We start from the raw sequence: 14,093 nt of genomic DNA, 5'->3' as shown, positions 1-14,093 counted from the left end.
TCTGCAAGAAATCAACCTCTGGAAACCGTTTGTTCTGATTGGAATTTTTGCATTGCTGTGTCGGGGAAACCTCATTGGGGCATCAAGAATTCTCCAGGCACTGGCTAATGATCATTCTTCTGTGGTTTTAAATACTGTAAAATTATTACTGGGGGGTTTAATTTTTTTATTCTTAAGGAAACATTTGTTTGTTATATGCTATTATATGACGTTTTTCTGGATTTTGTTTTTTCTTTGGGGAAAAATAATTTGGAAGTAGGGAAACTTTACTCAGAGTCTTTTGAAAGGTGTTGGGTTAGGTTCATTAAGACTGAAAATGAAAAACACAGATGCCCTTTAAAAAATTAACAATGTTGAAAGTCATATCTGCTGTTTTGAAGCATCTCTACATAAAAAACATTTGTTTTTGGGGTGTTTTTTGAATCCTAAACCCATCACCACAAAGTCAGAGAATCCTTACGTTGCAGTCCTGATATCATGGTTTATAATACAAGTAAGTAAAACAATTACTATTGTATTAAAATTCATTTCAGAAAAAACAAGATGTTTTTGTAAAACACTGATCCCCCCGTATGGCAACATAGCAAAGATTAAGCATTTCTTAAATGAAATTTAATTAATTCTACCAAAAGAGGGTATTCTCACTGGATTGTGAAATTTGAAAGTAAGCTAATGTTAAAGTTTTTTAATGAGTACAAAAATCTCCAAGGTCAAGGTCAAAAGGTCAATGTAATTAGTATCAAATGAAAGGTCTTGCCACATAAAATACTTATATAGAGCTGTGAAAAGGATGTCGTTTTTAAGTTTTACTTTTGGTACAAAATATTAAGTTTATTCATACTCCTACATCTAAAGCTTAATGTAAAAAATCTTATACAGAAAAACTGTACACGTGTAGTGCAAACCGTATTGAGAATTCATGGCTACAGAGAAGTTATATTTGATCCCCAGCTATATAACTCTAAGGAAGAGCCACAAAACTGTTACGCTGGCGTTTGCTTTAATTGCAGACGTATTCACTCTCTAAAATTTATAATTCCGTGGGTAAAAGAACAAAAATATAAAAGTATGTCGGCGGAACATTACGGGGTTTTAAGTGAAAATAGCAGGAAAAAAGATGGATATAAAAGTTTTGATGGGATTTCATCTGGAGATGGCAATTCAGTGCGCGGCTTTTTGGTGGGAATTTTGAATTGTTTCCTTTGCCGCCGGGGTAGTGATTCCGATAATTCGTTGGGAGGGGAAACAGAAGAGGAGTCCCGAGTACGAACCTTGGGGACCCTGGAGGGGGTTGTGGCACCAGTGGCTCTGAACATGTTCAGTGTATTACTCTTTATCAGAATAGGTAGGATATTATTTTTTTTCAAAATACAGTAAGAACAAAATACCGTCGAGCCTAAGTAATGCAAGTAGAAATTATATCATTTTAAAGATAAAATTCAAAGGGAATAAAATTTGTGTTTATATGTACCTGTTATGACTAGGTGTTTTTAAGTACTCTTGGAACCTCATTACTTGAGAACGGTATTCCTTTCATTAGGACTTGACTGTAATGTGCACTTTGATCAAATAATAATGTTGAGAAAAGAAGAGTAAGATTTGAGTGAAGTGTTGAGGAAAAATTTTGGGCCATCCTTACAAATTTTCTTTGATTGTTTTAAGGTTTCGTCAAAGGTCAACATGTCCAAAAAATTATTTTTACAATAGCCCCAAAACTATGTGAGGTATCAAGTTAAAACTTTTTCAGTTTATAATTATGTATCACTTGATGAAAAAAACTTGGGATAATATTAATTGAGAAAAATTCTTATCAAAAATGCATATATCTTCCAAAAAATACACCTAATTAATTCTGTGCTTTTAGTGAAAGCCATCATTGCAGAAATAAAATATGTTTTTCAATGAAGAGCAAGTTGGACTTGGAATGCCTTTGGAAAGTTTTTTTCCCTGTTTATTTTGTTCAAATATTAAGACTTGAAAGTGAAAGTACATTGCAAATGGCAGATTCTATAGAGGTCTTGACTTTATACATGTAGGCTTTCAATAACAGCCTTTCAGAGACCATTCACGTCCAACTTGCCCTTCAATGATAAACATATATTATTTCTACAATGATGGTTTTCACAAAAATGACAGAATTAAACAGGTGCATTTATCAAAAAATATCTCTTTTAAAATATTTGTTATCAAGTGATACTTTCTATCCATTAATCAATGATATATTTATAAACTGTAAACCTTTCTGACTTTATACCACACATAGTTTTGGAGCTATTATAAAAATAATTTTTTTAACATGTTGGCCTTTGACGAAACCTTAAAGTATTGATAATAGAATATATTTAATTATTATAATACCTTCTGCGTTCGTTAACAAGGGAACAAATGGTTGCAAATATTGCAGTAAAATGCGCAACCTGAGAATTACATTTCTGCATTGGTTGTAGCGTTAATTGAATTATCTCATTTAAGATTAAAAAAAATATTATATTTACCACTTTCTTGAATATACCTAATTTGAAAAATTTGAATTTTTTGGCAATCTAAAAAGTTCTGTGTTATATAGTGTACCGGTATGTACTGTATACCAAAATATTTGTTATGAAAATTATAGTCAGAATAACTTAGTTTTATTTGATCGAACATGATATTGTTTCTAAAAATCGCCGCCGATAACTATAATGTAAACAGGCCCAGAATTAAATTGTTATTAAGTTAGAGATAAAGTTTTTAGATTAAAATAATCATATTCTTAAAAATGAACAAGCTTTGAAAGGTTGAAATATATTCAATGCGTAACAAATACAGAGACTTTTATTCTTTTATGTATATTTCGTGTCGCTTATTGGTTATTTTATGCAAATATTAAGAAAAAAAATTCAAGGAGATATGTTCCAGAAATCGGCAGCAAATCGATGTCGACCATCGTTTTAAAACTCTTGTCTAGTCATAAAAGTATCTCTCATGTACGAATTTTACGAACGTTGCGGAAAGTTTTCCCATACTTACACTTGGCGTGTTGTTACTACGTCACAGTTTGAAATTATGTCACTGCCTTCTGCTTGGGCGGTCAATCGATAAATATGAGAAGCTTTGACTTCTCTTTGTCTTACACCTGATCCTCTTGAATTGCCGTTGCCCTTGCTTTACATTTCTTTTCATATATTTGTATTGCTTGTTTTGTTTTTTTAATTAAATTGTGTACCTTTTCATCGTTTATTGTTAGTAATATTTCAACTTTTATTACTAGTAATATTTCAACTTTTATTATTAGTCATCTTTCACCTTCTTTGCATGTATTAGTAATATGATTATTCTGTTTCAGGTTTTGTGGTTGGTCAGGCAGGCATCCTAGAATCGGTGTTACAGCTTGTTTTAGCTTATTTTATTTTGGTGATGACGGTGCTGTCAATCAGTGCTATATCAACCAATGGAGCAGTTGAAGGGGGAGGAGCCTACTGTATCCTTAAAATTTATTCAATTTCACTTGTCTGAACATTCATTAAAAAATGCACATGAGCATATTAAGTTGAGAAAAAAAACAAGATTTCATTCCATGTGGAAAGGACACACTATTTTGAACTCGAATAAAAAAAAACGTTACAGTGTTTGTCATATCTGTTTTATATTTTTACGATAACATTCAACTAGTTACTAAATTATATGATAAACTAGATGGCTACAGCTTTAATGATAACAACTTATTTCTGTAGTTATATTTTGCTATCACCTGCAGCCAGTGTTTACCTCTCCCAAGTTCAACTTAAGAACAAGCTCTGAGTATGATCTAATTTAAAATTTTATTCCCTTTTTTTAGATGTGTCTTGTCCATAGATTTGTTGATGAGCAATCATTGTTTGTAATCTTCACCTTTAAACAAGAACAATAAGATTACATCTCAGCTCTGGAGACGTAACAAACTATCCAGTTTGAGTGGGGTTGTCACCGAGAGTGATTACATGTACATGTGATGAGACCTTCAAAATAGTCCATAATTGCAATTCCTTACCTAAATAAAGATATGATAAGCCGTGCTTTGGGACCTGAGTTTGGGGGAAGCCTTGGTTTTATATTCTTTGTGGCCAATCTTTTATCTGTGAGTCTGTCTGTGTTTGGTCTAGTGGAAGCCATGATCGAGAATTTTGGACCAGGCGGTAAGTATTGATCGATCAGATGACAATCACTGATCAATAACATATTAATAGACTTCCTTAAAGTAGATGCATGAATGAAAATTTTCACGAATGTATGTTGAAAAATTTAATCTAAAAGGAAATTTCCAATTTTAAATCTAGTTCAGATGTGAAAGGTTGAAGAACAGTAGTGACGTATTTTTTAAAAGTTTGAATTAGCAATTAATATTAAAGAAAAAAGATACCAAAAAGAAACATTAAGGTCTTCTGTTGGAATAGGCTATATATGTACCTTTTAAAAAATGTATTTTGTTTATATAAGAGACAAAGAAAAAATATTTTCATTATAATTAACAGGAACATCGATAGACCATCCATTTTTACAAGGTGACCATGACTTCTGGTACAAGTATCTGTACTGTTCAGTAGTTCTCCTGGTGTGTCTGGGTATCTGTATAGTCGGAGCTGACATGTTCGCCAAAACATCGCTGTTTATATTTTTGGTAAGTAATGTGACCATTCAAGACCAGAGTACCAGGTATATATTTGAATTTTATATAAACAAAAATTCCAATTTGACAAACACCTGGATTTTGTTGATTTACGATAAAAAGATATCGCATTGCACAGTTAAGTAAAGTACTTAAAAATGGTAAATTCAAAATTAAAGAAAATACATGGAGGGTGTCAGATAGCTCAATGTAAAGCACAATTATAAACTGGGAATGATAATAAATAAAGGTCGCCATTATTAGTGAATCAGGTCGCCATTTATGTTATATTCTGTTACATAGTTCAATTTATCTTTATAGGTTGTTGTAATTTGCCTCCTTTCTGTATTTGTGAGTGTGTTTGCCAAAAGCTCAACAAAACCGATAGAATATGCACAGCAGGCAGAGCACAATCATGGGAAAATAAATAGTTCTCAGCACTGTCACGTAGTTAATGCCAGCGGCTTTGTACAAGACTCAGCAAACTACACTGGGCTAAGAGCCACCACTTTTCGTCAGAACCTATTTTGTAAGTATATCATTTTTTTCCACACATACCTGTTTTAATATTTTATCTGAAATGCACTCACTTATACTGAAATTTAAATGACAAGATATGGAGATAAGAAACTGCATTCAATATTTAAGTCCATTTAACAATAATAGGAGCAGTGCAAACACTTATGAAACATCAGAGGTGGGATCAGGTGTCATGGAGAGTGAGAATACCTTGGATCACATAGTGTGCTATTTTTCATGATCGCTAAATAACGGAAAAAATCCGTCGTCATTTCAATGTATAAATAAAAACAATTCGTATGAAAACAGACAGTCAGCATTTGACAATTGATTGTATCGACATAATACTAAATTCTTTTAAATAAGTTGAATTTGATTTATCAAAAACATTTTTTAAAAAAATTACCCGCTGAAATTGTTCATACGTAGAGCATGCTCCTGTGTAGCAATCAACTTAGATATATACACTATATATGCAGGTGATGAAGGTATATTGCTGCATAAGTAAGGGAAGTGGACGATACAAATGTTAAAGTCGTCAGGTTTATCATAAAACTTGGCTATTAGATTATTATTAACGTATTTTTCAAGTAAAATATAAGTTGGAAATAGGTGTGTCAAACTCAGTGGCATCTTTTATCTCAAGCTCTCCTGAGATATCGTTCGACGTAGGAATGGAAATTACCATTGTTGACAATACGTCGTAAATATATCTGAAAGTCAAGCTGAAGGCCACAACAAATGTTTTTCTTCATATGAATACAAAAATAGGTCTGCTAATATCAGAGGGCAATATGGGAATTCCGAAAGATTGTTGGGAGACATTGTCTCCAAAAACCACATAGATATTGTCAATCAGAAACTCAAGCATCTTCTTGATGTCAACTTTAGAATTTGCGTGTTTTAACCAGAATTTGTTTTAACAACATTTGTTAGAACATATGAAGACAGGATCGAAATCGTTCAAAAACGGACGTTTCCTGAATATGAAGAGCAGGGAGCAGTGATAAAATTCAGCGTAGACCCCAGAATAACACCTGCAGAGACCCAATCTGTTAAAAAAAAATTCGGGAAAACACAGTAAAAGAAGTTCTCATTTGTATTTAAGCGGCATGTAATATTTTCGGAAGGACCAGTTTACAGGATGACATGCATAAAGAAAAATAATGTTTCCGATATTGCAGTGCGGGTAAAAATTTAACGCGATTTTTGCCATATTTCTGTAATTAAATTGTTTAACGTGCACAGAGGTTGGATGATATGCAGGATATGAGACAGGCATTGTTAAAAATTATTTGTACACTATTAGCTCCGTAAAAAATTTTGTTTTGCATTTTTTTTATTCTGCAGCACATTATGAGCGGGATTACAGTTCTATGAACATGATGACCTTCACCTCTGTATTCTCTATTCTGTTTTGCTGCGTGACTGGAATTCTCACCGGAGCAAATATGTCAGGTCTGTTATCACTACAAAAAAGAGCTCAAATGCCAACGAGTATTTGACCTTGTTATAAATTGTCATCACTTTGTTTTATGGAGAACATAATATTTTTTTTATTTGATAATTTGATATATTATTTAATTTATGAGTATAATCGAAGCATTATAATTTTTTTTCAAGGGATACAAGTTATTTTAACATGCTACAATTATCAATATGAGTTGAAAAAAATCTGTTTTCTTCAAAGGAGAATTAAAAAACCCTAGTAAGGCAATACCTCAGGGTACACTTGGTGCTCTGATGTTGACATTTACAACATTCGTCATCGAAATAATTCTGGTTGGAGGGTCGTGTGATAGGTAAGCATTACAATTATTATTCTTGTATACAACACCGCATCAAATTTCAGAGTCATTTTACAATTTAAATAAAACATGATTCGCAACTAGAAATACAAATCTCATTTTGAATTTCATTTCTGGGGTTTTTGTGCTATATTGTAAATTTTTTTCATTTGTCAAAAAAAAAAAAAAAAACAATAGAAAGTTACTGCCCAAATCGACAATTTTGAAATAAGTCAGTATCTTCTTCCTGTTTATTTCAATTTATTTATTTCAACATAATATGTTGCCATGGGTTACCAAAAATGTGCGAAATTAAAAAAAGTCTACATGTTTTTTTTCTGATTCATCAAATTTAATGCTATACATTTACTCTTTTTTGTAATTTGACGATGATTTATATGTTGTATATTCATGTACATGTATTCTAAAAATATGGGGAAAAAAATTAAATTCTTTAATAACGAGGATTAAAAAAATGACATAACTTCAATAATGGTTCATAAACATGCTAATACAACATTTTATTAACAGTTATTAAAGTATATGTATTACTTTTCTCATTCGTTTTGTTTAATACCAAAATCCATTTTTCTCTAAAAGTGACACAAAAGTGGTCAATAATTCCCTTGTTTTATTACAGATGTCTTTTGCTGAACAACTATGTTTTTCTGCAAGAAATCAACCTCTGGAAACCGTTTGTTCTGATTGGAATATTTACCGTCACCTTATCTGCTGCTCTGGGAAACCTCATTGGAGCATCAAGAATTCTCCAGGCCCTGGCTAATGACCATCTCTTCTGTACGTTTTAGATACTGTAAAATCATTACTGTGGGGTTAATTTCTTTATTCTTAAGCAAATATTTGTTTGTTAAATGCTAATATACGATTATTATTATTATTATATTATTATATTATTATATTATTATTATTATATTCGTATTATTTATTCCCGTCGATTTAGTTTTTACGTAGAATGAAATAATTTGGAAGACGGGAAGATTTTTTTCAGAATCTTTTGAAAATTGTTGGGTTGGGTTAAGATTTCGACATATTTTAGTGGACAAGACGAAGTTTGTATGTTTAAACCGTGGAATGTATCAAAATAAAAACACGGATGCTCTGCTCTTGAAAAAAAAACAATTTTATTTAAAATCGTATCTACTGTTCCGATGCTTCTCTACATGAAATATCATGTTTTAAGGGTGTGTTTTGAATCCTGCAACCATCACCACAAAGTCAGGGAATCCTTACGTTGCAGTTCTAATATCATGGTTTATAATACAAGTAAGTAAAACAATTAATATTGTATTAAAATTCATTTTTAGAAAAAAATAAGTATCAATAATATATTATTATTATTATTATTATTATTATTATTATTATTATTATTATTATTATTATTATTATTATTATTTTTAAATATTTATAAAGCGCCCCATTATTAAACTCTTAGGCGCTGTACAATCAATATATGTAAAACAAATAAAACTTAAAAATTTACATCAATCACATTCATATTATCAATGAAACATATGGAGATAAGGAACAGTATTAAATGATAAAAATCCATAAAACAATACAAAATAAGAGTAGAGTCGACATGGACCTCCGAAAAATCAGAAGTGGGATCAGGTGCCATGGAGAAGTAAGCATCCTCTGTTGACCAATCACACCCGTCACAAAAACAATGCTAAGAAATTACATGCAATAAAACTTCTAATCTCTTTCTTTCCTAGTTGATCCTGCTTGTCGGATCACTGAATGCGATCGCTCCCATTACTTCAGTGTTCTTTTTGTTGTCCTATGCTTCAGTGAATTTGGCATGTCTGTCCTTGGAACTAGCTGCAACACCCAACTTTAGGTAAGAAGGATATGGAAATAACGAACAGTATTCAATCTCAACGTCCATTTAACAAATATACAAAATAAGAGCAGAGCAAACACGGACCTCCGAAACATCAGAGGTGGGATCAGGTGCCATGGAAGAGTGAGCATCCCCTGCCGACCGGTCACACCCGCCGTGTGCTCGTTGTCATAATCAGGAAATAATGGAAAAAATCCGTGGTCAATTCAGTGTATAAATAATGGACTAACAATTGGTATGAAAAACGTCAGTCAGCATTTCATTCAATGATAAATTGTATTTGCTGACAAGGTCATTGTATCGACCATAGAATTTACGAAATGATGACTTTAAACGAGACTGTTGATATTCTTGTTTCATCAACTTGCTTGTCAATAATTTACCTCGTTTAAGAAATTGTTCATACGTAGAGCATGCTCTTGTGTATCGAATCAACTGAGATATAAATACTCCGTATGCAGGTGATGAAGGTATATTGCTGCATAAGTAAGGGAAGTTGACGATAGAAAAGTTAAAGTCATCACGTTTATCATATAGCTTGGTTGTTAGATTACCATTAGTGTCTTTTTCAAGTAAAATATCCAAGTATGAAGCAGAAGTGTCGGACTCTGTGGTATCTTTTATCTCAAGCTCACCAGGATATATCGTGTCGACGTAGGAATGGAAATTATCATTATTAATTGACAATACGTCGTCGATATATCTAAATGTCGAGTTGAAGGCCACAGCAAGTGTTTTTTTTTTCTTTTTACGTAAAAGATTTTGCATAAATTCTGCTTCATATAAATACAATAATATGTCTGCTAATAACGGAGCGCAATTGGTTCTCATGGGAATTCCACTAGATTGTTAGAAGACCTGGTCTCTAAAAACAACATAGATGTTGTCAATCAGAACTCAAGCACCTTCTTGATGTCAACTTCAGATTACCTGTGTGTGCAACCAGAATGTGTTTTAACAAAATAATTTTGCAAATTGCCAATGACAAGGTAAGTAAATTTACGAGTTCCATTTTTATTGAAGAAGCAGCTGTCAATGATATCAAAAAGCCTGGATTTTAATTTGTCGTGGGGAATTGTTGTGTATAAAGTTGAAAAGTCGTAAGTTTTTATGCTGTTGATTTTTGTAAAGTCTTGTGATTTCAAATTGTCCAAAAGTTCTTTAGAATTTTTAAGTATCCACATCTGATTTACACCACTTCTTGAATATATAGTTGTACAGTACTCTTGGTTTTTCCTTCATCACTGTCAGTATTTTAGTGAGAAGTAACGAAAGAGGCTTGGTTGAACATTTACTGGAACCTGCAATGTATCTTTGTTTGTAAGGATTCTTATGAAGTTTCGGAATCCAATATATATAAGGTAGTTCAAATTCATTTTGGCTCTGTGGAATATTAAAAGTATTCAAAACTGACAGGTGATTTTTTTCTTCCTTAGTATATGTATAAGTAGGATTACCACTTGTAGAATTAAATCCAAGTTCTTCTAGAATGCAATTTATATAATGAGCCTTACAAACGAAGACAATGTTGTTACCTGCTTTGTCGGCAGGAACCAGTACGTACTGATCGTGTAATATATCTAATTCTTTTTTCACTTCTGGTTTATTGAACACAGAAGGATAGATGGTTTTCATTTTGCCCCTCAATCTTTTAATACGTGACTTTAACATGGATCTGAATTTTAATCCATTCTGACAAGGTGTCAATGTCTTCTTAAGAGAAAGTTTATTGTTTTTATTAAGAACATCACCTGTAAGAAGAATTTTAAAATGTGTTTTATACCTAGAATTTTATATTTTCAGACCCAGCTTTAAATTCTTTTCGTGGCACACTTGTACATTTGGTCTGATTGGCTCTATAGTAATGTGATTTCTGGTAAGTTTCGTGTACACCCCAGCCGCCATTGTTGTGATGCTTCTACTGATTATCATCCTTTACTTCCGGTCACTTCCTGCACAGTGGGGCTCCATCAGTCAGGCTCTTATCTTCCATCAGGTAAGGTTTTAAGAATCATTATTTCTTATGTAGCTTTTTACACCATCTTTCATTGGTTACAGTGTCGGGTGTAAATTTTCATGCACCCGACTTGGGTTAAATAAGACGTGACATCGCTATGCATACTTTCTTTATAATAACAAGAGACCCATGGGCCACATCGCTCACCTGAGTAACTTGAGTGATGCAGTTCTTTACCAGATTTCCCCTCTTGCTATACCTGTTGTGCCCCCTATCCCCTTCCTTTTTATGATTTTTACATTTAAGAATCTACACTACCACATGCAGGATGCTTCCACATAAGTTTCAGTTTTCCTGGCCCAGTGGTTTTTGAGAAGAAGAATCTTAAATGATTTTTCCTAAATATATCTACGTAAAACTCGGATTCCCTATTGTGGCTCGCCCTACCCCCGGGGTCAAGATTTTAACAATTAAATTTACACTACCCAAGGATGCTTTCACATAAGTTTCAGCTTTTATGAACCAGTGGTTCTTGAGAAGAAGATTTTTAATGACCCCACTCTATTTTTGTCGTTTCTTGATTATCTCCCTTTGTAAAGAGACTTTGATCTTTATTTTAATAATTTAAACTTTTCTTCACCAAAGGATGCTTTGTACCAAGTTTCGTTAAAATTGGTCCATTGGTTCTTGAGGAGAAGTCGATAATGTGAAAAGGTTACGGACGGACAGACATTATATTAAGGGATGAATCTTTTATATCAATGTTCTGTATACGAAAAAAACAAAACTTTTTTTTAAATACAATAAATCCTTTAGAATTTGCGAAATGAAAAATTACTGCAACCATTTAATATTTGTAGGTGAGAAAGTATTTACTGATGCTGGATTCACGGAAGGACCATGTAAAGTATTGGCGTCTGCAGATCTTACTCATGGTGTCTAATCCAAGACAGTGTTCAGAACTCATCCACTTTATCAATGACATCAAGAAAGGTGGACTGTTTGTAATTGGTCATGTCAAACTAGGATCTTTAGATTCGTATGCTGAGGATCCGATTCTGGAAGAAAACCCAAAATGGATGGGTCTGATTGACCACCTTAAAGTGAAAGCATTTGTGGAGGTGACCTTAGCTAATACTGTGTCAGAGGGCTTACAACACTTATTAAGGTTGTCTGGAATGGGAGGAATGAAACCTAATACTGTCTGCTTGGGGTTTTTTGATGATGCTAAACCAAAGGACATGCTAAGCATGAACAGTACAGGAAGGAAGCAAAGCTTTTTCAAACGCTTGGAAGATAAAAAAGATAACATTGAAAAATTGTTCGTGAATATCAGGAATGAGGTTGATTCAAAACATATTACTACTTCAGAATATGTCAAACTTATTTCTGATTCACTGAAAATGCAGAAGAATGTATGCTTATGTAGGCATTTTGATCAATTTAGTAAGCAATCTATTGTACAATCAAAAAAGCAACTTTTCATTGATGTCTGGCCATTGAATATTTTAAGACCTGACACTGTTCACTTTTTTGACAACGCCAGCCTTTTCATGCTACAACTGGCCTGTATTTTAACCATGGTACCCGACTGGAAATCCAAAACAAGTCTCCGAGTCTTCTTGTGTATAAATTCACAGAAAGACAACGCCTTCCAAATGCAGCAAAAACTAAACAGTTTTCTCCACCAGCTCAGAATCAAAGCCTCAGTACAGATTGTCACCCTGGATCATCTGGTACATTACATGCCCCAAATGTCTGGGAATAGCAATGGAACAGTAAAATTGACAGAGGAATTTAACCCAGTCCCCGAGGAATTCATTCATGCAATAAACCAAATTATTCTTTCATACTCCAGTACAACAGCAGTGAGTTTCCTGTACCTCCCTATTCCTCCAGTGGATACCAGGAATTATGAGACCTATCTAACCAGCCTGAAAATAATGTCAGAAAATCTCCCTCCCACTGTCTTTGTTCATGGATTACATCCCGTTACCTCAACAACTTTATGATATTAAAGATTTACTTTGTAAAATATTTCCACATCTTTATAAAGTCAATTTTATCAAGCATAACGCTTAATATTCGGATTAAAGTATAAAGTATAGTATAAAGGATAAAGAATAATACATTTGCTAATTGATAGAATGTTTGAACGTCAATTATCTTATCAATCGTTTGATCGGTGAAAGATTCGGTTTATTGGTTTTCCTATTTACAAGACTTTACTATATTTTAATGGTGATTGCCATATGTATTCGTAAGCTTTGCAACTTTCACCTCAAATATTTCAATATTGAAACCTTCAAAAAAATTAAAAATCTAACGTATTTGAAATTACATTCTGTATATAATATTTTATAAATGTATAAATAATAAAATATAAATAATTTTTCGGTAGAAATTTGTTGCAACGGCTGTATGAATACAGTTGACATTTCTAAAACTAGTACATGACTATCTTCTGTACAATTGTTAATTTTGTTATCTTTTTTCACTAAGGAAATTTAGTATATTGACGATTGCGAGCATATACATTGGAAATGTAATCAATAAAGGTCTTGATATAGCATTGACTTTTCAGATAACTGTGGAATCTAAAAGAAATGCCTTATTTTTAAGGCAAATCAATGATAGCGTACAGTACCGACCAGACCCAACCTGACACCAAAGCAGTCCCAGAAAGCAGTCCCTGGGACTGCTTTGGGACTGCTCTGGGACCGCTGTGGGACTGCTCTGGGACTGCTCTGGGACCGCTATAGGACTGCTCTGGGACTGCTATGAAAAGCAGTCCCAGCTGCCCCTGGGACTGTTTTCTGGGACTGCTTTGTTCACTCATGTGTGACAAAGGTTCTGAGTGACATGATAGCTCCGCCCCCTTGTGTATTCTGAATTTGCAGGCTCCCTATTGTTTTGTTTACTTGCAGCAGAGAGGACTTTTAACTGTTTAATACGCAAGGATTTCTTATAATCTTTTAATAACTGGAGATTGCATGTATCATAGTTGATTTAAAGTTTAAGAAACTGTATATTTACACAAATTCAATATAGAATATTTTTAAAAATAAAGTAATTATATACGGAAGTCAGGAGAAGATTTTTATTTATAAAGTATATAAAACTACTCATGAGAAAAAATATCTACATGTAGTTTTCTTTTCTTATTAAATCTGAAATTAAATACTCAAAATTTTCATATGGCACTATTTAAAAATTATTACATTTAGATATAAGATATTTTAATTGAAAAGGCTAGACGTTTTACAAGCACCACGCTAAAAGGGTATTACATACAACCCTCAAATAAAAATCTAACAATTTATTTTATGACATGAAATAAAT

The 14,093-nt window shown here is 32.9% G+C and overlaps 1 protein-coding gene across 1 annotated transcript; it reads left to right on the top strand.

Annotated features, from left to right (window-relative positions):
* The first annotated feature begins 1,068 nt into the window (after positions 1–1,068).
* LOC134257213 (solute carrier family 12 member 9-like) lies at positions 1,069–12,860 on the top strand. Its single transcript, XM_062740154.1, is given in 12 exon segments — positions 1,069–1,345; positions 3,326–3,460; positions 4,020–4,154; positions 4,491–4,636; positions 4,946–5,153; positions 6,494–6,601; positions 6,834–6,945; positions 7,571–7,728; positions 8,132–8,214; positions 8,667–8,791; positions 10,598–10,790; positions 11,612–12,860. Coding segments are annotated over 12 exon segments (2,832 nt in total). The 3' UTR covers positions 12,764–12,860.
* The last annotated feature ends 1,233 nt before the right edge of the window (positions 12,861–14,093 follow it).

The sequence above is a fragment of the Saccostrea cucullata genome, unplaced genomic scaffold (genome assembly GCF_032062105.1).
Source record: "Saccostrea cucullata isolate Sc308-1 unplaced genomic scaffold, CSIRO_AGI_Scuc_v1 ctg15452, whole genome shotgun sequence".
Taxonomy (NCBI): Eukaryota; Metazoa; Mollusca; class Bivalvia; order Ostreida; family Ostreidae; genus Saccostrea; species Saccostrea cuccullata.
The sequence above is the reverse complement of the archived record's forward strand: the minus strand, read 5'-3'. Positions and strand labels throughout refer to the sequence as shown.